General features: G+C 42.8%; 1 protein-coding gene and 1 long non-coding RNA gene across 12 annotated transcripts in view; one reads left to right on the top strand and one right to left on the bottom strand.

The window, feature by feature from the left end:
* Positions 1–2,363, bottom strand: part of LOC148051543 (uncharacterized) — a 34,322-nt gene extending 31,959 nt beyond the window's left edge. For all 4 annotated transcript variants that reach the window (XR_015699495.1, XR_015699498.1, XR_015699496.1 and 1 more), the window contains exon 1: positions 2,107–2,363. This is a non-coding gene — a long non-coding RNA (uncharacterized LOC148051543). The remainder of the gene's footprint in view (positions 1–2,106) is intronic.
* The window catches only part of GAB1 (GRB2 associated binding protein 1), a 102,293-nt gene continuing 80,642 nt past the window's right edge, over positions 472–22,122 (top strand). The window contains exon 1 of one of the 8 annotated variants that reach the window (XM_087735661.1): positions 472–1,404. In XM_087735661.1, the coding sequence (XP_087591787.1) occupies positions 1,333–1,404 (72 nt within the window). In that variant the 5' untranslated portion in view covers positions 472–1,332. The remainder of the gene's footprint in view (positions 1,405–22,122) is intronic. The other 7 variants (XM_087735655.1, XM_087735659.1, XM_087735658.1 and 4 more) reach the window with 7 other exon arrangements.

The raw sequence follows: 22,122 nt of genomic DNA, 5'->3' as shown, positions 1-22,122 counted from the left end.
CGGGCAGGACCGGACCGGGCGCTTCGCCTTTCTGCGCTAACACACCAACTTTTTAACTACTTTTTTTTTTTTTTTTTTTTTTTTTTTTTTGCTAAGGCAGTTTCAGACTCGCTAAGAGGAGTTTACTCTTGCCGCGTTGTTTTTAATGCAGTTTTTATAGGGCTTTTTGGGTTGGTTTTTGGTGCCCCCCCCCAATAAATCCTTCAAAGAATCACGATTTCAGCCGCGATTTAATGTTTGTTATTCAAATCGCCACCCGCTTCGCCGTCCCGTCCTTCACAACCGAAAACAAACCGCCCCCCCCCGGGGGGTTGGGGCGGGTTTGGGGCGGCGGGCCGGGCTCCCCCCTCACCCCTGCTCTCTTCCGCCGGCGCCCGGCGGCCCGTCCCGGCCCGGCCCGGCCCCGTGCCCCGCCGCCGGCCGCGCCGCCGCAGTCCCCGCGGGCCGCTGCCGCCCGCCGACTACAGCTCCCAGGATCCCTCTGGGAGGCGCCGTTCCCTCCCCTCCCTGCCGGCCCTTGTTGTTTGAAAAGGCTCCGGCGGAGCGGAGGGGCGGCGCGGGAGGCGGGGGCAGGCGCGGCGGGGAGGGGAGGTGCCGCCGCTCGGCTGGTGGCGGCGGTCGGCGCTGTGGAGAAAAGTGGGCTGGGGGCGGGGGGGGGGGACGCGACGCCGTGAATACCAGGGCAAACCCCTCCCACGCTCGCCGGGAGGGCGAGGACCCGGCCCCGGCCCCGGGGCGAGACCCAGCCGCGGCCGCCTCCCGCCGGAGGTGAAGGCGAAGGAGGCAGGAGCGCTGGCCGTTCCCCTCCTCCCGGCGCAAGGGGAGGAGGAAGGAGAAGGGGAAGGAGCGAGCCCGGGCAGCCGCGGCGGCCGGCGCTGAGCTCGGCCCGGCGGCGGGGGAGGAAGCCCCCCGCGGCCCTTCCCCGGCGGGAGGGTCCTGGCGGAGCGGGGGGCGGTGCCACCGAGGCGGGGCGGCGGCTGGATCCTGCCCTGGGACGCCGGAGCCGAAGTTGCGGCGGGGCGGCGGCCGCCCCTGTCGTCTCTCCCGATGTTCGTGTGACTCGGCGGCGGCGAGGAGGAGGAGGAAGGGGGGAACCTCCCGCCTCAGCCCCGCTCGCCGCTTCGCTCCGGCTGGTTGTTGTGCGTGAGAGACAGACACACACACACCGCTCCCCCGTCCCTCCCCTTCCCTCGCCCCGCAGCCCCGGGAGGCCGGAGCGGGCGCGGTGCTGCCGCCGCGTCTCGGGGCTCCCTCGGCTGGGTCCGGCCCGGCCCGGGCGCCGCTGCTGCCGGAGGAGGAGAAGGGCTGCCCCGGCGGGCAGGCGGCCCAGCCATGAGCGGCGGGGAGGTGGTCTGCTCGGGCTGGCTCCGAAAGTCCCCACCGGAGAAGAAGTTGAAACGCTACGTGAGTGCCCTCTCCCACTCGCGGTCCGCGCCCCCCCTCCCTTCCCCGCCTCTCCCCCGGCGGGGCTCCGCGCTCGCCTCCCGCTCCCGCCCGGCCCGGCCCGGCCTCCCCGCGCGGTCCCTCCCGGCCGGGCCCGCCGGCGGCGCCGCGGACGAGCCGCCTCCCCGTTTCGGCCGGGACTGCTGCTCGGTGCGTCCCGCGGGGCTTCCCGACCCTTTATTTTCCCTTTTTTTTTTCTCCCCCCTTTTTTTTTTCTTTTCCTTCTTTTTTTTTTTTTTTTTTTTTTTTTTTTTTAAATCTCCCCCTTAAAAAAGGGGCGCCGAGCGGTCAGATGTTTCTGCCCTGCTTTTATCGCCTTTCCGAGGGAGTCGGGAGAGGGAGGGGGGCGGAGTTTTTCCGTCTTCCCTTTGGATCCGGGCTCGGTATATATGTATTTTTTAAACGTAAACACTTGCCGTCCCGGTGCTGGTGCCTGATGGAAGGGGAGGGCAGGGGGAGCCCCGTAGCTCGGCTCGGTGCGGGGGCCCCGAAGGCGGCTCCTGGCGGGAGAGCGGCCGGAGCTGGTGGCCGGGAGCCGGGGATGCCCCGGGAGCCCTCCCCGCCGGGGCTGGGGGGGCCTTCGCCCTTGGGACGGGAGCCCTCTGCATCGGGGAGAAGGGGGGGGTGGAGGAGGGAGCTGCAACAAAAGTGCCTTTTCCTTACTTGAAGTTCATCCTGCTGTTGCTCAGGAGTCGCTGCGTTAGCTGGAGGCTGTAGCGGAGCTGACACGGAGTTCGCAGGAAAATGGAGCGCGTTTGCTGAGAGGGCACATTTCGTGACAGGGCAGCAGCGGTGCTGTTGTGCGCCGGGGCTCCTCGGTGCTGGCGGGGAGGCTGTCAAGTCACGTAGGAGGAATAGGACTCACCTCTGCCGAGCCCTTTCCCGTTGGCACCCGGGTCGCTTCACGGCATCTGTGTAATTGGTACAAAATGTTGGGCCTTGTTTTGGTGTTTTGGTCCCCCCCCCCCCCCCCCTTCTCTTTTTAATCTTCATTTAGCCAGTCAGGCAGTGTTTAAATAGAAATGGCCTTTGCAGTTATCAGTGGGGGTTTTTGTTTTGGTTTGTTTTTTTTTTTTAAGCAGCTAAACCTTCAGATTTGTTTGAGAATCTGCAAATATGGGTCTTGATGTGACCCTGTTATTTTCATCTGTTAGCGATTAACAACCTCTTCTCAAAGAACTGTTGCTGTTATGGACAATTTTTTTTTAAATGTCAGGAAGCTGGTGCAATGAGACTCTTTTTAAATTAAAAAATAATATTTGGGATAGCCCATTCTCTGGTTCCCAGTGGCAAAACGCCTGTTCACGTGAAGGACATGGGATCGCACTTGCAAAGAGAACGTCCTGATGGGTCATGGCAGGGCTGTGCTTCCCTGCCAGATTGGACGCGGGCTGTATTTTTGGCCGATCCTCCACGTGTATGTGTATATTCACAGGGATGCTGCTTTACCAATGAGTAGGAATTAAGAGCAGCATTAATGTTTTTAAAGTTTGAATAAATTTCTCACTTAGACTCTAAATCATGTGCAGTTATGCTGTCTGTTAATGGACAGAGTTGTAAGCAAGAGTTTGCCCTCCTAAATCAATACCATAAATCAGTCCCTAAATATGCTAGCTTTTTTCCACATAACTGCCCTTTCAGTGTATTTATAGCTCCACTTCCATACTGGAATAACATCAGAACCTTTGAGGGGAAAGCCCTGACTACAGCGTGGCTCAAGTGGTTCCCTGTCCTAAAGAAGTAATTCCTTAATTTTCACTTGAAAGGGGGATCTGGTTTTTGAGGAGGCAGAGTATCTGAGTGATAGTACGGCAAGCTTGTATGAGCATCACTTGGTTTAGCATCTGTGTGTGCTGTAGGCCATAAGGGTGTAAATTTAAATCTTGCACATTGTTTTAAGCTGTTTTCTGCTTGTGTAAAAGAAAAGTACCGTTTAAAGGAGGACTTAAAGTAAAATTCCTCCTGCTTGCCTGTAGTGCCTGATCAGTTGTAGGCTAAAGGTTCACGCTCACTTCAAAGACCTAAAAGTGACCTTGACATCATGATTGCCATCTTCAAACAGACAAAAAGTTGACGTGCTTAAGACGATGAACTTTAACTGAGTGCACTGATTGAAGTGTTGGCTTATGCTCTCTGTAATTCTATGCTTAGGCAAGGGCACAGAAGAGCTGTATTTTTTAAAGCCATATTTTATCCTGGTGATATTTCAAGAGGCTGCACCAGACGAGAAGACGGGAAAGCGATTTCAGTAGGAAACTGCTTTTCTGCAATGCATACTTTTCACATATATATATGGAAAATTGTAACTTCGCGCTCTATTAGTTTTTGCATGCAAGTGTTGGGGCAAATCCAGGTTACCATCTGGGAAGGGAGATAAAAAGTCTGAAATTGCAGTTAAATATGGTTTCAGTTCTTAGGAAGGGTGAAAAGGAGCACTTTGAAGCTAGTTCATAGACATATGTTTCACAGGGACTTCAATTTTTAGTTTGAAACAGTTGGACATGGTATTAAAGCTAGCTTACAATCGTTTTGAGGCTAAAAAAAGAAAAAAAAAAAACACAAAAAAAAAACAACAAAAAAAACCCCCAACCACCAAACCCTGTCCTGCAGGTGGAAAAATCACATTTCCTTGAATATATGCCTTAATGCCATGGATGCCTTTTCCCCCCTTAAAAGGAATCCTATTTTCATGTCTCATTCATGCGTTTTTGGTATGGACGTAACTTTCTGATAACCCTTAGCACCTGGTGTTGGTTCCCTGGAGCTGGTATTCAGAACAGTTTGTTTGCTGGAATAGGCTGGTCGTTTCCAGCAGCAGATCTCTGGGGAAAATACAAGTAACTTCTGGTGCCGGCTGGGGGTCCAAGATAAGGATGTGTGAGGATGTGGGTTTAGTAGAGAAGAAGGGGAAGGGAGCTGGGTCTAAATCCCGCACAGGTCTCTATAGCCAATGCAGTGGCTGCACGAGTACATGAAAGAACTTGTTTGTGCGTAGGGATGGAGGACTGCTAAATTTCACAGCTTCTGCTACCCTCTCTGTTACTTTCTTTCCTCACTTGTTCTGTTGCCTTCAACTTTGCAAACGTTTACGCCCTCACCTTAAGCTACTGTACCTTTTCTGCTCTGGTCCCCTTACTTTTAAAGATGCAATTGGAAAGCCCCTTTCTCTCCATGTGTCCTTTAAAAACTGATAATAAACCTTGGCTTTGTGGTTTTCTGCTACGTTGCAGTTCTGTGCACATGCCAGTTAAAATAGCTGATTCTTTGTGGTACCAGCATGGAGGATTTTTTTACTGCTATTATGCTAAGAAACCACCAGATATTTAAACACAGCTGTCCTTGGTAAAGCAAGGGAGAAAAGCTTGAGGGAATGGGAATAAGTCTTCTAAATTCTCTCCTAGAGCTACCACGCTTTTGTCTGGCTGGTGACTAGGGTCCAGTGTGACAACTGGATCTGCTTAAAAATCAGGATTTTAGTGTTGATGGTTGGTTTGTGGAACTGGTTTGTAGAAAGTCTGCTGGTGCAATATAATAATTCTTGGTGTTCTAACATGTCCCACTTAGAGTGAAATACATTTTATTTGATAAAACTTCATCAAAAACATCTTGCATAAACTATATTGGGAAAGGAGAAAACACTTTTTTGGGTAAGTTGGTTCTGATTTTTCTGTATCTGATAGGCTTCCCTGTAGTTATGAGAGTTCCTAAGATGATTTTGAAAATAAATTAGGAAACCTTCATCTTGGTGTAATTATTACTAAAAATCCTTTGGTTATTTGACTATTCCTATTGATTGTGCCTTTGATTATTTAAAAACAAAGAGTTTAGAAATGAGAAATAGGCTTGATCTCCCCAGGACATAAGGGGCACTGATATTATTCAGACAAAGCTACATATAGCATCCTCTTACTTATTCTAATGTTCTCAGTTGTAGACGGTGACTAAAAAAGTGCCAGACTATTAAGCTAGTTATTGATGTTTGAACTATAGGCTAAGACGGTATAGGTACAAAAGTAATGGAAGTGGAATATTTTACTGTGGTTTTGTTTGGCAGTTGCTCTTTGGCACTAATCACATAGGTGCCTCTTCTGTCTTGAGTAATACTTAAATGTGCTAAGATATGTAATGGTGTTAAGAAATGTTTTATTCAGCAGAATAGTTGTAATCTGGTAAAAGCTGCAGTGCCTGACAAAAGCTCTTTTTCTAGAAGGCACCTGTTTGCATTAAAGCTTTTTTGTGATCTTGCATGAATAAGCATAGTGTGCAAATTTAAGAAGCCAGTTGGTTTACAGAAAAAAACCCAAGATGAGCTTGTTTGACATCGTTCAGTGCTGTCCCTGTAGAGCTGGGTCAAGTTAACTCGAGACAGATGAGTGTAACCAAGTAACATTTTAATATTCTGAACTTGATTGTGCTTGTGCTCCTCCAGGAGTTGCTGAAGACCTTGCAGGAATCGGTGTTTGTGCAGAAACCTTTCCTTCTGGAAGGAAGTCTGTCCCTTCCCTTCTGCTATGCACTGTGCAGGAACCAGTATTTTGACTTCTGGTGTTTTTAAACATGGGTTAGTAAACCCTAAACCATGAATTCGAAAGCATGACTAAACATAATGCTTTTGTTGATGATAGAAGGAAGTTGTGTTGTTTTGTGTGCCGACTGAAGATACTGAAAAGATCTCGGGTATGACTTTGGGGCTATACCTGCCTCCTCAGCTTGCTGTTTGGATGTAAGCCTCGCTTCAGGAGCATGACACTCATCCTACAAGTATTTATTATCTTTGACAGGACATTAGCAGCTGGTGTTGACTTTGCTGCCAAAGCTACGGCACTGTCAGTGCTTGACCTATGGTGTATGCTCTGAATTAATTGCCAGTGGATGGTTTCAGAGGGTAAGAGCAGGTGACAATACATAAAACAGATTAAGAAGCCTAAATACATGTACTAAGTAAGATAAGTCTCTTCCGCTAGTTATTCTAATTTTCACATAGTATACCACGCTGATGTACACTGTTAATTTAAATGTTTCTGAGCTTGGATGGTCAGACAGTACCTGAACTGCTTGAACGCTTCTTTTCTTGGTGTAGATAGGAAAGTTGGAGACTCAAGTAACAGAAATTGTCACGTTCCTCTTGAAGTGCACGTGAACTGCTGGACGTATGAAATAAGCCAGATATTCTAAAGATGTTTCTTGATGTGAACAATTTTTCTTAAGAGCTGTTAAATAGTAACGCTTAGTTTGGGACCATAATAGCTGAGAGATGAGGAAATAGTCAGATTCTGACTTTTTGTGATGTTGAAGATCATTCTCAGTTGGATGTATAGCAGCTTACGGATACCCTTTCGCTGTGCTTCACTCTGTCTTTTGCTAGGTGTGTTAATAAGATTGGGAGCAGCTAATCGCAGGGGATTACAGTTCAACGAAGAACTAACAGGGAACAGGGGGAGCAAGTGGAAAAATAAGTTCATGCCTCCCAATTTCTTGATGCTGCATAGTAGCTGCTCCTCTGTGTATGGACAAAGTCTTGCAGTGTTGAACACTCAGTATAAGCAACATACGTACTAACCAGCGGAAATAATGAAATACCATGAATTTATCTTCCAGTTATACGTAGATGACCTTGTTTTGCATGCCTCTTAGTCAATCGTAAGCCCAAAGCAGCTGTGCTTATAAATGTGAATTGGATATATTGAGAAAAAAATGTTTTTATTGTACAGTTTAGCTTTAAAAAAAAAAAAAGTATAGGCCTTGACTGTCCAAATGAGCATCAATTTTGGAGGCCTTTCATTGACCAGGTCACTCTTTCAGATGAGAGATAATCCTTCCATTTTCATTCATCTTTTTTGTATTCAACAGTCCCTTATTTAGAAAGAGGAAAGTGACAGACATAAAACTGTTTCCAATGTCCTTTTCTCTCTCTTTAAACTTAAAAAATCTTGGAGTGATGGTTTGGACACTTCTGAGGCATGGATTTTTTTGTCTCTTTTTGACGTGACTTTTGGATCAGATGGTTAGAATAAAATGTAATCTCTCACGGACATTAGGACACATTTATTTCTCATTAAATTTGGCTCATGGCTTTGACAAAAGTCTTGGCAAAAAGTAAAAGGAACATCAATGATTCAAAATGTAGTAATTTTAAGGGAGAGAGTAATTTTGTGTATTGTAGAGGGCTCTGGCTTGGGTATTTCATACTACTTTAGTCTTGCTATCAGCTTTTTCTGGTCTAAAAATAGATGTCACCGAATGATATTGGATGAAATATTTTCTTAAATCAAGAAGGGGCATACAAATGATGAGGTGCAAGTTTTGTTTTGACATAGAGCAAATAAACATAAAGCAAAGATACACCTCCTCATTTTTTTTTTTCATCCCAGCTTCTTTTGTAGTGTTGCAGTGACAGACTTGAGACTTTTTCAAAATGACCTTAAAATTTTCCATGCTTCAATGACTAATCATTTTATTGCCAATAGAAGCAATTTCAACTGTTGCAACTTAATTGCAGTATTTCATTAGGAGGGACAGACCTTATGTCATGCAAATTACTTGAGCAAGGCAGGCAGAAAGATCAGAAAGGAAGGGATAATCTTGTCAAGGCAGGTATGTGTTGTGTACAGGTGAATATTGTTAGTCCAATGTAATTTGCTGCTGGTTTAGGGACTCTGATGTGAATTCAGCTCGTTGTATGTACAAACAAGTATTTCTAAGGCAGTACTACGTTTTTCTTTATTTTTTGGGGGGGATTCTGCCATCTCCAGACCGAAAATAAAGTATTGTTTTAGTTCCCCCTTTATAAATTCTTGATTAGGCTATTGTGGTTCCTGTTTTATGAATTCTCTGGCTTGTTTATTTTAGCAAAAGTGTTCATAGTTCTACAAATAGCATTAGCTTTGTAAATGTGGCTCAGTGCAATATGGTAGTTGTATTTTTGAGCTTTTTTTTTTTTTAAAAAAAAAAGGTTTCCAATAAAAGGTTACGTAGTCTGTGTTTTGTGCTTGTGTTTGGTCTTGCTTCCAGCTGTTGACAGAAGTTTTGTTTCTCATGATTAACTTTTGAGGCTTTTTGGCACATGCCACACCACTTTTAGCTGTAAAAAATAATCTTATGTTGTATATTATCTGACTGTCTCCTTAGCAGTATCCAGTAGGGAAATGTTTATAAGGTAACTTTCTGTGACATGAGAGAGACTGAATTAACTGTTAAACTCTCCAACCATCCCCTTTTTTTTTCAACTGAGGAGAAGGAATATATTTAATTGTATTTTATGCACCAAAATTACAACTTTAGGATTAAATTCCCTGAGGTTATGGTGACACATTTTTCTTCCTTTTTTTTTTTCCCCGGTAAATGGCAGTTATTTGGGGTAAATGACAGCATGATAGTTGTCTCTCTTGGAACTGGTGGTATAACAACATGTAATTTAAAAAAAGTCAGGCAGTTATGTCCATATGGCTTGTGTATTATTATACATAATATCTGTACATAATAATACAAATAATTCTGGTTAAAAACATACCATGAAAAAGAGGCAATACTTCTGCTAGTATCTGTGCCAAGTTAGTGTACCAGCTTGTCACTTCTGGACAGCTGAGTTTGGGCCCCACATCAAGAACTGAATTAAAGGTGGTTTGTTGCTTGTTCTTATTTTGTACAGCGATACATTGGCAGAGTGATTTCAAAAAAACGATGCTTTTTCGGGAGCTGTGCTTGTTCTTTTCTCTGAGAACTTCTAGGAAGCCAGAAGAAAGCTTTGCCTTCTCTGCTTTCAAAAAGGAGGTAACTTCTGTCTGCTGCGGCAGGCTGGCTAGCTCAGGTGTGTGGCTGTGTGCAGGCAAGGCCTGTGGCTGTACCCGCTGGCTGGGGATGGCGGCAGGGTATTGGGATGACCTTGCCCAGCAGAAGAAAAGCAACCTTGTCTCTTTGCCCGTTTCCCGCACAAGAGTTTTCCAGCCGGCTAGCTGGTCACGTGTGGGTTGTCCTGCTGCTTTATAAGTGAAAACAAGGCCAGATAAACCCTTCATGGCAATGGAGATAGTGGCTGTCACAAACGAAATCTGCTTCCCCACCCACTTTCCAGCACAGCCAGCCTTGGGGCAGGGTGATGGCAGATCTGCTGCCTGCCTTCCTCCGGGGTAAGCCTGTCTCCACCCCAGGAGGAATGCGATGGGTTTCAGTGGTGCAGGGCAGCATGTTCCTCTCTCTGGAGTTACAGCTACTGCCAGGCTCTTCAGTATTTCTGCCTCAAAAGAAAAGGAAAAAAAGAAAACCAACACAAAAATAGAGAGACTTTGGCTTATTTTTCTATGTTGTCTGAGGCTTGGGATTTAAAAACAAAATAAACCTTCTGTAGGTGTTTATTGCTGACAGTAGGAGTTCACAGGATTAGATTTGGGGTATGGAATAAGAATACAGGAAGCTATTCAAACGCAGTTAATACCCCTGCCTTCAAATAGACCTTTGATGCAATCAACACACGAGAGTTACAGTCTGTTCGGGAGAGTTATTAAAAGGGTAAATACACACGTGATATCAAATGAAAAATGGATTTTAAGTTTCAAAATGGAATGATACCCGCTTATAAAAAAAGAAGCAATTCTGAAAATAGTGTGTCAGTTTGTCATTTTCCCTTTGTGTGAAGAATAACTGCACTGAGTCATGTAATGTGCTAGACAAATGTTCCCATTCACACTTAATGCATGTTTCTTTTAGTTTTCTGACGTTTGTGTTCCCATGTAGATTCTTAAGCAGGATCAGATGTAGTAGAGAAGCTGTGCCTGGGTTTGGGATGGTGCAGAGGAGGATTGATGCCTTGGAAGGACTGCTTTTTGAAATCAGTTGGACTCGTGAACTTGAGTTGAATTGGCAATTTGTCCTTGCATAGTTTAATTAAAAAAAAAAAGGGGGGGGGGGAAAGGGGGAGGGTATGGAGTGTGGTTTGTGACAGAAGAGGCTGGCGTTTCCCAGGATAGATGAGGCAGCGGAGTGCTCTGCCACGTCATGTCCACATCGGGAATGCAGGAGATTCTGGGGGGCTTGGAGAGAATCCCCCAGTGCGTGAGTGCTTGGAGGCCTGGGGTGTGACAAGAGGAGGCTTCTCAAATGTTGTGTTGTAAGCAGTTCCTTTGGTACACCTGTGCGATCCGGTCTTTTCCTAGTTCTACTGATGTGCTGGAAGTGTCAGAGGTAGGCTATGGGCGTGATCCCATCTGGCAATTCTGCTTTCCTGGCAAGTAGTGATGTATATGAACTTGATTTGAGATTTAAGCCACAAACTGACAAAAACTTATCCCTTTTGAATATATCGCTTGTTATATAATTCCATGATTTCTTGTGGTGCTCTTCATTAAAGAAATGTTTCATTCTTTCAATTACATGTTATACTGCGTGATGTTCTCATGGTGACATTAGATAAACATTTTCTTTACAAAATCCTTTCCTGTTGTTAAGGGAGATAACTTTAAGAAGTGCAAGAGTAGGTATAAGGTATAACAATAAGTGTATCTTCCTGAATCTTGCATGGTCTAATGCATTCCCATTTACTGTTTCTACACAATTATTGCTGAAATTATTTGCATCGTGCTATGTGAATAAGTTTTGCAGTCTAATGACTTGTTACTCAGTGCGAAATAATGCCCTTAAAGCTCAAAGCTGAGGTCATGTCATGCTCTTAGTTATGACCTATCTAATACAGTTGTCTGTGTGCAGTTAATGAAGTTAAATTGCATAAGCTTGTCAGCAGTATGAAAAATAAGTTACTCTTCACTACTGAAGGTCTATCAGCAGACGGAACACACTTACATGCACTCAGGAGTCGCTCATTACTAAGATAAAACCTGGTTTTCGTTTCTGGAGTTTTGGGGAGGGGAAGGGAGAAATGGGACAGGGGGCAAAGATAAAAAGTGAAGAGTAGCATTCAAATGACTCATTAGTGTAAATTGGGAAACTTAACCCTGGTTTCATCCCAGGGTAATTCTGTCCCAGGACGAGTAACTACAGTTTTCTGCTATGGTGGGTACTTCAGTGCTAAGTTAATTCACACTCCTATGCATTTTTCCTTGACCTGATAGCTCTATCAGTGAATCTCTGCAGCTCCAGGAAAAAAAAAAAAAAAAGAGCAGGAATTTATTGTCTGATTTATAAAGAGAGTGGCAGGAGGATCTTTACTGATTATATAAGGGAGGCACCATCATCATTACATAAATTTGATAGTGTTCTTTGGTGGTGTTTTCTTACAGTGCAGCCATAACTGACTGTGACTCAAATCTTCTTGTTTGCTGTTTTAGCCTTGGAATGGGCACATTAATTATGCGGACTATTACTGCAATTTAACAAACTTAAAACTTTTGCTAGATACGTACTGCTGAGAGTCGATGTAACAAACTGTGGATGGGAGGTGGAAAGTCGTAAGCAACACTGCTGAGATGCTCGGTTGCTTCCAACAACTGCTGGGAAGGCAGCGCTATTCCCATTGGGGTGCTTCTCCAGCTTTCTGCTTACGGGAAGAGGTTTTCCTATCAATCTCTGCAACCAGCACCCGACAGAGCTGAAGTATGTTCCTATCTCCCTTAGCTGGCTGGAAAAATGAGCCTTCTTTCTGTCTGCCTTTGGGTCCTTTGCTTCTGGTAGCTGTTGTTTAAAGGGAGGGCAGATGGATTGCTCCTCTCTGAAATCTGTCTGCTTAAACAAAATAGGGAATAACGAAGACTGTGATATGTCTTTTCCAACTGGGAGACTGAGCTGGACAGATGTTTCTTACTCAGTGCTGAGGAGGAAAGTCCCTGGCCAGGGGCTCTAGGATGAGGGTTAAAAGGTGAAGAAATCCTATGGGGGCCTCCTGCTGCAATGATTGCTTCAGCCCTGCACAAGTGAGAGAGAAGATCCAAACCTTCTGTCTCTCGTGTCCTTTCCTCCTCCTCCTTCCTCCTCTCATTGCAACTATTTTGTGTTTATTTTCCTACTTTTAAATTGCATAATTTAGTCCTTCCTGTCACTTCCTAATGTCTGAATCATAGGTAGCTCTTCCTGCCTGCAGTAAACAAACATTTTACTCCTGGCACCTTTCCAAACGTTGAAATTGTATTTATGAAGGTGGGGGGGTCCCTCTGGCAATGTGCTTGGGAAGCTAATTCACTTGTGTACAGGTTGGATAAGCTGCTTACTGCACACTTCTGTGGCCAACTGATTTCCTTGTCTTTCCAATCTTCTAAACTGATGTAGCTGCTCGGGTGATCAGGACAAGCAGGTGAATGGTAGCAGATGATAAGAACAGAGTATAAACAGTAGATTACGAGCTTCTGAAGTTAATAACAGTAGTAACTACATTGCTTCAAGTCTTCCTGCTGTTGGTGTTGCCTCTTCTCTCTCTCATACCTTCCATGTAGGTGCACTGCTGGGATACATGGTGTCTGCCATTTAAGCAGTCACTTGTGATAAGCACTGTCTGGTCTAACGCTAGGGCTTTGCTCATTTTTTTTGGATTCTTTCACTGCAAGGCAAGAAGGTAACACAGAGCACTTTGGGATGCATGGTCTGCCTCCATCAGCCTGCTGGACCTCTTGGGCCGTATTTGTAAAAACTGCAAAATACGAGTGCGTCATCCTCACTTTTCCTATTATTACTCTGACTTCTAAGCCTTGAAAATCCTTCATTTTATTTTTATTTTTCAATTGACTGTGACTCCAGAATGATGCATAGAAGACTTGGCTGACACCCGTGGGGACTCCCCGCCTCTCCTGATGCACTCACTCTCTCTTTGCTGGTTTCTGTCCTTTATGTGGAAAATTTGTTTTGATCGTGATAGACCAGCCTCACAGTGTGCTGAACAGCTCCTACACTGCAACTACATGTGGAACTGTTAAGTGGACTTAACTTAGTAAATGGAGACAGCAGAGGAAAGATCCCGTCCTTGTTCTGGCATCTTTGCATTTGTACCTTCCCATCCATCTGTGCATCCTCACTTCCCTCTCTGATTCCTCCTACTAAGATGGGAAGAATGTAAGAATAAGTCAAATATGTTTAGGACAGACTAGATGAGGTGAGAACACCCTGAATGTTACACTGACTTCTTAATTGTGCTTTCTTGTAAAAGAGAGAGAGAGAGTGTGCTGCCTTTTCAGCTTACCTTGATTTTTGACTGTTGTGTATAGCATGGGAAGCATATTCTCCATGCAGATGATAAAAAAAAAAAGAGGCAGGTTGTGCCAATAAAACAAAGCAACAGGATATTACTCTAGCCTAGTTTAATACCAATTTCAGTCAAAGACAGTTGAAGCAAAAGAACTCTGTTACATCCCATAGGAATACCTCAGGTTCCAGTTTCTCCTGGCTGAGATTGCATATGCACAGGGGCATGGGGTTTTCCCTTGGAAAGGATGGAGTTCCTCAGAAAGATAAGTTTGAGAGATTTTTGGACCTGGTAGCTCATCTTAGGAGCTGTGAATGGGTTGGACACCCTTTCTGTTGTCATTGCCTACTTATGCTATTTGCCTGCGTATAATGAAAGAATTTACATTTCTTTCCACAACAGTGGGAGGGGTTACTGATTACTGTGGTTGGGGTTGAAATGAGTTTTCTGTATTTGGAGTATGAAAGTCATTTTCTTGGGGGTGCAGTTTGGGTAGTGAACAATGTTGGGGAATTGGGAAGAAAGAAGTGTGATAGAAGACAGTATCCTGGTTATAATATATTCTAGTCTAAAATGTTGGTGACCTGTTCCTGAAGAACACTATACCATGTGGAAACTGAATGTGGAAACAACTATATGAAAGTATTTTTATTTTATCTGTTTATTACATGCATTTTGGAATTCTTGAAACTAAATAGTACATATTCAAATAAATGCTGTGTTAAATAACATAGCAAATACTTTTGTGTCCTTTGTACGCTGTATGGTGAAAGTTTTGCTGAATCAGAAGTAAATATGTAAGGGTTGGGTCCCGTAATTATAGTATTACAGGACCTGTCTACTATTGCCTTTTAATTTAAGCTTGTAATATAAAGTATTTCTGGTTAAAATGAAGATAACACTGACCAAAGTATAATGAAACACAATTTTTCAATCATTTGCATTACTTTAAGTTGTCTTATAATCTTCCACAGTGCTATTTTATCAGTTCTAGTCAATAAATATCACATTGGTGTGCAAATCTTTTCACTTGAACTTGAGGTTATTAAATTACACTCTTGCATTGAATTTCAGTGACTGTGTTGTTGTCATTCATCTAAGGAGATAACAATCTTGCCTCCTCAAAGGGTGTTGGGCTTTTTGTTTCTTTAAGACGACATAAGTAGTATTAAAGTCAGATCTAGAGGAGGGTTGTGTGACTTTTAGCAAATAGTTAAGCAGTGCTTCTGCGAGTTGCTTGTGAAATTCCCATAAGTCTCAATTTAAAGTGCAAATATTTCTCTAGGCAATTGAACTACACAGCCTTAAGTTGCTATAAAACACCTTCATAGTGTTACGAAAAAAATCACGCTAAGCTTTATATCAAAACTTGTAACTCTGTGAGCAGGCGTAAACCAAGAAAATGATTGAGACTGTAGTAGAAACATGCTTTCCCACGAAATAAAATCCAGGGATGTAGCCACCGTAATTGTGCAATAAATTATCATAAATGTGATGTCATAGTCTCTGCAACTTTCTGAAGGGGTAGTCTGATTTTGAAATCAACTGACTAGTGAATAACAAGCCTCTGAATTGGCCCAGACAACAGCAGACACGTCTGCATCATTTGGGGAAAGCAGTCATCTCCTTAGAGAATTAAACTATTTCAAAATAGAAGTTGTTGACTCAATGTGTTAATCTTGGCTTTTCATGAAGAGCAGCAGCGTCCCACACTGATTAATTTTTTTTTTTTTAATAGATCCCTAAACTACTGGCTACGTAGGTAAAAAGAAACAGATTGGAAGAAAGTAGTAGGTCCTCTGAACTCTCAGTTATTCCCCAGTAGCATTCAGACAACTTTTTCATCTGTGGAAAAAGGTCCCCAGATGCAATTGTAGGATGGTAGCTTTTGATTTACAAGGATAATTTCATGGGCTTGCCCGAGGACATATTGTGAAGATTAGGCAGAACCCAACCAATCTTTAAGGTTTCAATAGCATAATTCAGAAAATTTGTTTTGGGTAATTATTGTATGTGATAACAAGGACATACTGCTTGAACCCTAGCTCTGTTAGTCATGTATTAATGTAAAAAGACAAAATGAGAGAGTCCTCTCAGTTTGTTACAGTTCTGGATTAAAAAATTAAGTATTGTTAATGAAATGATTTGAAAGAACATGTTGAACTTCCATTGAGTGTGGTAAAACTTGCCTCAATGTCCAAATAAGTATATATTCTAAATACAATAAAGCAGAATGTATATTTTTCAGCTTCTACAGTAACCTCTTGGTCTGTATATAGTAATTAAAACAATTTAAACAGCTTAGAAATTAGTGACATGCCAACAAAAGATATCTCTTTGCCTTCCTAGTAGGAAAATCTTCTCACTCATCCATGTATCCTTCAGGCAAAAACCTGGGTAAATAAATAAGCCTTGCAGTATGCCCAGAAGGTGATCTGTAAGGCAGGAGCAAAATTCAGAGCCAAGAGCCTTCCCAGAAAAGTATCTACTGGTACATCTCCATGTTTGGGAAGCCTTGGCTTCTGCCTGGTTCAGTCTTTCCTCATGACTTTTACAGATGTCTGCAGAGGCCTACAGGTGACCTTTTCCAAGCTGATCCTTGTGTCAATAGTTCATTCATTCTTTATAATTTTTTCCCTTTTCATCTTTATTCACTTTAGAAACAATCAATAACTCCTTGCTTGAACTCTCGTGTTTAGCCTTGTGACCCTATACCCTGCTACTCTGGTAACTTGATTCATGTCTCTACTAAAAGGTGGTAGTCTTTTTTTTTTTTTTTTTTTTTTTCTTTCCTTCTATCTTTTCCTTTTGGTCTTACTTTCTCTCGGGATCTGCAGCTCCTCTGTTAGCTTGTATCTTTTAATCTGTGCTCTTTCTTGCCATTGACCTGTCCGTGGGTGACTTCCCGTACTCATTTTATGTAAGCTTTACATCAATGGCACATGCTTCAGTCTCTCTGCTCCTAAATGCTTCCTCTTCTCCTATGAATTGTCTTCTGTATACTGCTGTCATTAATGTTTTGCTACCAAATGAAGTGTATCTTCTGTTTTCTTGGAAATTGCCTTTGCGGTTCACATTCTCTATTCCTTTAAAATATACCCACATTTTCCTAATGATTAAGTCTCTTGACCACTAGAATTGCCTATTCCAGGAACATGTAGATGACGTGGCCCATGTTCACCATTGGGTGGGCGTGTAGACTTTTCCCCCCAACAGAACCAACTATAGCTGGTGTTGTGGTTTTGGTTGTTTTTTGTTTTTGTTTTTTTTTTGTCAGGCTTGCTAACCATATCATAGATCTCTAAGCGCAACAACTATTTTCTTCATAAACGCATGAAATTTGGACTACTTAAAGGTTGTATTTAAAGCCTTTTATAAGTGCACTGTATCTCTACAGACTTATATCTCATTATTTTTCCTGTCTGCTCTAACAGATTTATCTTTGTTTTTAAACTCTGTGCTAAGTTTGGGGTGAACTGATTAAACTCTTTTCTGAACTATTAGAAATTGAGTATTTTTTTCATTCAGTTCTTAATTAAGGCTAATTTCTTCTATTATGTGTACAAAGAATGTGTAGGTTATTCTATTCACTAGTGTATTTTTGTGCAATGCTCCTATGTCTAGAAGGGTAAGGTTTGGTTTTGGACAAGGAGGATGTTAGTATCGAATATACTTGTTACTCTGGGCATGTTATTTTTCACATGTTATTTGTCACATTTAAAAATTACAATTATAATTCCCCCCCCCCCCCCCCCCCCAATGCTAAATGGACGTGAATGCCTTATATAGCAAAATAACTGAAATAACCATTTTCCCCATTTTTCTTCTGTCTTCCATCTTTCTGAGATTGTACATTACCAAGGGAAGGAACTGTGGACAATGTTTTCAGGAGAGTTCATGCTGAAAAACGGTCCCATCTCTCTCTTCGCTTGGAAAGCATGTAGCAGGCTTTAAATGTAATTGCTGTTTTTTAGTCTAATCTGGGCAGAGTGAGAGATTCCTTTGTAGCTAGGACTTTGCCTATACGGAGATCCATTAAGGCTGAAATGGCTTGAATTTGTGCATAGAGACAATTGACAGAATACAGGCTGGAGAGCATGGGAATTATCTGTGCTCTGTTAGGAGCGCTGCCAAGATAAACTGCTGTCTTCTGTATCAGCTGTAAAGTTTCTTTGTGGTCATCCTTCAGTAAAGCCCCAAATAGCATACATGATTGGAATTCCATTGAGATATAAAAGCAAACACAAATATGAAAGGCGACCCCTGAAAGAATGCAATTTTAACTATAAAGCCAAATTTTCTTTTGTTTGATGATCTCACTACTTTACTAATAAAATAAATATATTAAAAAAAAAAAAAAGAGGCAAAAACCTGAAGCCAGCAGAATCCACCTTGTGCATTCCCTCATCTGAACGGGCTAAAAAGCTTTGGAGTCTTTGAGTGCTTCCTACAGCATCAGTCGTGTCTTCCCTGGACTGAGCCTCTGTCAGGTACTCTTCTCCTAACCTGTGTCAGGCAAGTCTGAAGTGATCTGGAGCTGGGAGATACCTTTACAGTGGTGATATGACCACTGGGGCTACTGCTTTCTGTTTTCACAGGTCTTTAAAACATGCTCTAAAAATGATGTGTGACAAAATAGAATTAATTAGTCTGCATGGGAGGGAATCTCTGTATCCCAAATGCTATAAGGTAATCCAAGCCCATCGCTGTCCCAGAGGAAGCAGTTGTGTGAGCCACCTCATGAGGGTCCTGCTTGTACTGACATAGTTCAAGGTACCAAAGGCTGCTGCTGATCGAGTTAAAACTGATCAGCCTGTATGCTTGAGTTTTGCAATGACTGTGCTCGGGAGAAAAAGGTAGAGCTGTCTGCATGTAGATGTGAAAGTAACCTGGAAGTGGTCCAGAGCTGTCTGTGCGCTCTTGCAATTGTTCTGCTGCATCTCTCTGTGCGAGGTATTCCTGGAACGAGGGAATGGAGAAGATGATGACTTGTTATTTTCTGATCTTGCCAACCCGAAGTGTTCTTAATGGGAATAACTGGAAATGAAGAGGCTACTCAGGTGTAATGAGGTTTAACTAATGTAACCAATGTTTCAACTTGTTCTACTGCATGTTTGCTCTAAGGCTTGTTTACGTATTGTCAAACTTGCCTGTCTTGTTAGGTGAGTGTGGTTGAAGTCTGCAGAGCTAAGTGAGTGTTCTGTAATATCTTACATAGCATTAACAAAATATGCCCCTGTGGTATGACACATTAATGGCATATGAAATCTGTATGCTTTTGAGACACACCTCATAATGGTGATATCACTTTTTTGCAGATTATGGGATATCAGCCATACTCAAAAAATATCGTAACCATCCTTACGTGTTTAAAAAATAAATCAAAGGCAAGGGGGGGGGGGCATGCAGGGACCTGAGTTCCTAAGGAAGGTAAATGGAAGCTGAAGATTTTCCTATCGATGGTCTTTGGGCTTGTTCTGAAATGAATTGAAAATGTTTGTATTGATGGACAGTTTGTATCAAGTGAGGTGATTTTTCTGTTTTTCTTTTTTTTTTTTTTTTTTAAATCCCTACCCCCAGCTCACTGCCTTCTTGGTCTTTTGGTGAGCTTTTGGAGTTCATCATAGGAGTATTTTTGGTATTTCATATAATATAGCTACTATGAACAACTTCTTTCACTGAGAAGATCTAGTATGAAAAGAATGTAATAGTCATTCAGCGTAACACTTTCAATGCTGAGGAAAATTGTTCCAGTTACTTTTTTTCTTTTCCTCTTGGACTAAGCTTAATGAATTAATACTAAGCAAAACTTAGTAAAGAATTTTTCAAGTAATCAGAGCTACTGTAAGTTGATCAGTATTCTGTTAAACAGAATAACATGAAATAAGTCTGGTTTTGAACCAAGTTTTGCAGTTAATATTTTTTTTGCCGGTTTTGTTCGTGAGAACTGCTTCAGCTATGGAATCTGGTCTGTTGTAAAAGGTTGTTTTTTATGCTTAGAATTACTTTTTGTCATCCCTTTTGAACATTGGCATGTAACATCTGTGTGTCTCTAAGAACCTGAAGTTTCTCAAACAAGAAAGTTGAAGTTTCCAACAAGACAGTCATATCAGAAATGCTATCTAGGTGAATTGAAATATTTCATTATAACCCATCGATTTAATGACCTTTGTAGAAAACTGTTTTGATAAAATAGAAATATTGAACTGTTATTTCTGTCACAGTAAAAAAAACTAGGTATTTTAATATTACCATGAAAACAATAATAAAATTTCTTCATAAGACTAAAAATACAGCTCCACTGAAACAAAACATTTCCAGATTATTTTTTCCCTTCTGCTCTCCCCACTCTCCCAAAAAGTTGGAAGGAAATGGAGCTTCATAATCTTGAGGTTCCCTGATTTTTCCTATTTTGATAGCCTTCCTAACGTGCACGTCATGGTTTGCTTAGGCTAGATCGTCCGGAGTTTATCAGGGTAACTTAAAGCAGAGATAGTAAGCAGATACTCATGTATAGCTTGCCTTGTGGCTTGTGTCTCAGTTTTTCTGTGTAGTTATCTGACATTCTTAATCTCTATTACTGGAAGAAGGTTTGTGTAAAACGCTGGTTTTTATAACAGGAGAGGCCATGACCCATAGTGATTTTTATCTGGAAATAGTGTCTAGAAGGGAAGATGTTCCCTTGTTTGAAACTTCACAGTCCAACAGTGTTTTTTTCATTATTTCCATTTTCGGTCCAATTGTTTGAGTGTCATGTGAGAAACCACAGTCTTTAGACTAGACTGATGTTAGCCCAGGGTGTGGGTACCATAGTGATGAAAATCTGGATTTCCCTTGGGATCCGGAGGTGATGGTGGAGCCAACGAGTGGCTTGGAGCACTGTGAAGATGCTAGACTTCACACTTTATTGCACTGTCTGACATTTCTATGTGTCTTGGGTGGATAAAGCTACAGGCAGAAGTTCAGCCTTGAAGTAAAGGAGATTGTGACTGGTAAACTTTTCTCTGGAGTAGAATAGATTTGTTTATCTAGCAAACTGGAGGTCATAGAGGAATTCCTTGCTGCTCTTATTGCCTTAAATTAAGAAGACACAGAGAAAAATTGAATAATTTGAGCTGAATTCACTACGGGTGATTGGATGCCCTTATATATTTACATTTGACTTATTATAGTATAGTCATTCTTCTTCGTCTTCTAAAATTAGCAAAGCACAGCACAATTATAATACTTTCATGCTTCAGGATAAGCTTTGCATTTCATTAGTTCATTGGTTCTTATTTGTGCTACGTCAGTTCAGGAAGAAAAATGTTAAACTGGAATAACTTGTTTTGAAAGTTCAGTACAAGTGTGTGCTTTCTTCATCTCTAATTTTGAATCTCCCACCTCTACTCTTAATGTGAAAGTCTGCTTGCCTCGTCCTCTGTGCTAAGTTGTAGACTGCACCATGGAGCAGCATCAAAGCGGTTTATTTGCCTTCAAATACATGTATGTATTTGATTAGAAGGTTTTAGCTGACACCCCACTAAATCCTCCTTTTTTCCTCCTCCCCCACGCAAATATTCTTAGGGCAAGATTTACTGGTAAAAATAGTAACAAGTTAGAGGCACCTTGCTTTAGCTTAGCTATGCTTTTCATTCAGAAGTGGTGTTTGTGCATCTCTGTGAGGCGTGGCGGCATTGGTCGCCCAAAGGGCTGATGCCAGGCCAGCAGCACCGTGCTCCGCATAGCTGCTGGCCAACGGGCAGCTTCTTTTGGGTACCTTGATGCCGGTCTTTTTCATAATATAAGTCGTGGCCTTCAGTGACAGTGAAGCTCAGGGGTTTCTAACCATTTTGGGAGGAAATGAGGTTGGTAAACTGAGGGCAGGTTTTCTTCTTCTCCCTGAACACTGTCCAGTGTAGGGCTGAAGGCTGCTCCCTGCTCCTCCCTCCCTCCCCCCCCAGCTAAGGCCTCTGTGGGGCCCTGTCTTACCCTGGATGTCACCTTCCAAGGAGACCACCGCACAGCTACCAAGCGCAGCCGGCTGTCCGGAGGCCCCTGGGTGTGCCTGCCCACCTGCTTTGGAGTGGCACCGCCATTTGCTTGTGCTCCTTGTTGTGTCTCTCCCACCTGGGCTGGACTTGCGCTTCGCCGGTGGGAACGGCGGGCGCGGAAGAAGCCCGTGTTCCTATGAGAAGGCAGGCAGCGGTGTTTATCTTCCTTGAACGCCACTTTAAAGGTAGCCAGTGAGGAATGCACGCTCTTTAAAGATCACAGTCTTGTAGTATTTTTATGGATACTTTGAAAGGCAAAAGAGCGTTCAACTGGGTTAGCGGGCAAATAAATGTATGTGGCCCTGGGGCCTCATGCGCTGTTTGAGGGTTGTGCTAACGTACCTTTCAGACAAAACCAGAAGGATGAGATAGTCAGTAGTCACATTTCTCTTCTTTCTGTGACTTGTTGCAGAGGCTGGAGTGAAAAATGAAACGCTCGTGCTTCAGACCACTCTCCAGAGTGCAGACACGTACTTCATCTTAGTATCTTTCCTTGCAGTTGATGTTAATGGAAGTAACCTTTTTCGC

This window comes from Nipponia nippon, unplaced genomic scaffold, assembly GCF_047370975.1.
Source record: "Nipponia nippon isolate SJK-2023a ecotype South Korea unplaced genomic scaffold, ASM4737097v1 scaffold_6, whole genome shotgun sequence".
NCBI lineage: Eukaryota > Metazoa > Chordata > Aves > Pelecaniformes > Threskiornithidae > Nipponia > Nipponia nippon.
This window is presented reverse-complemented; position numbering and strand designations above follow the sequence as displayed.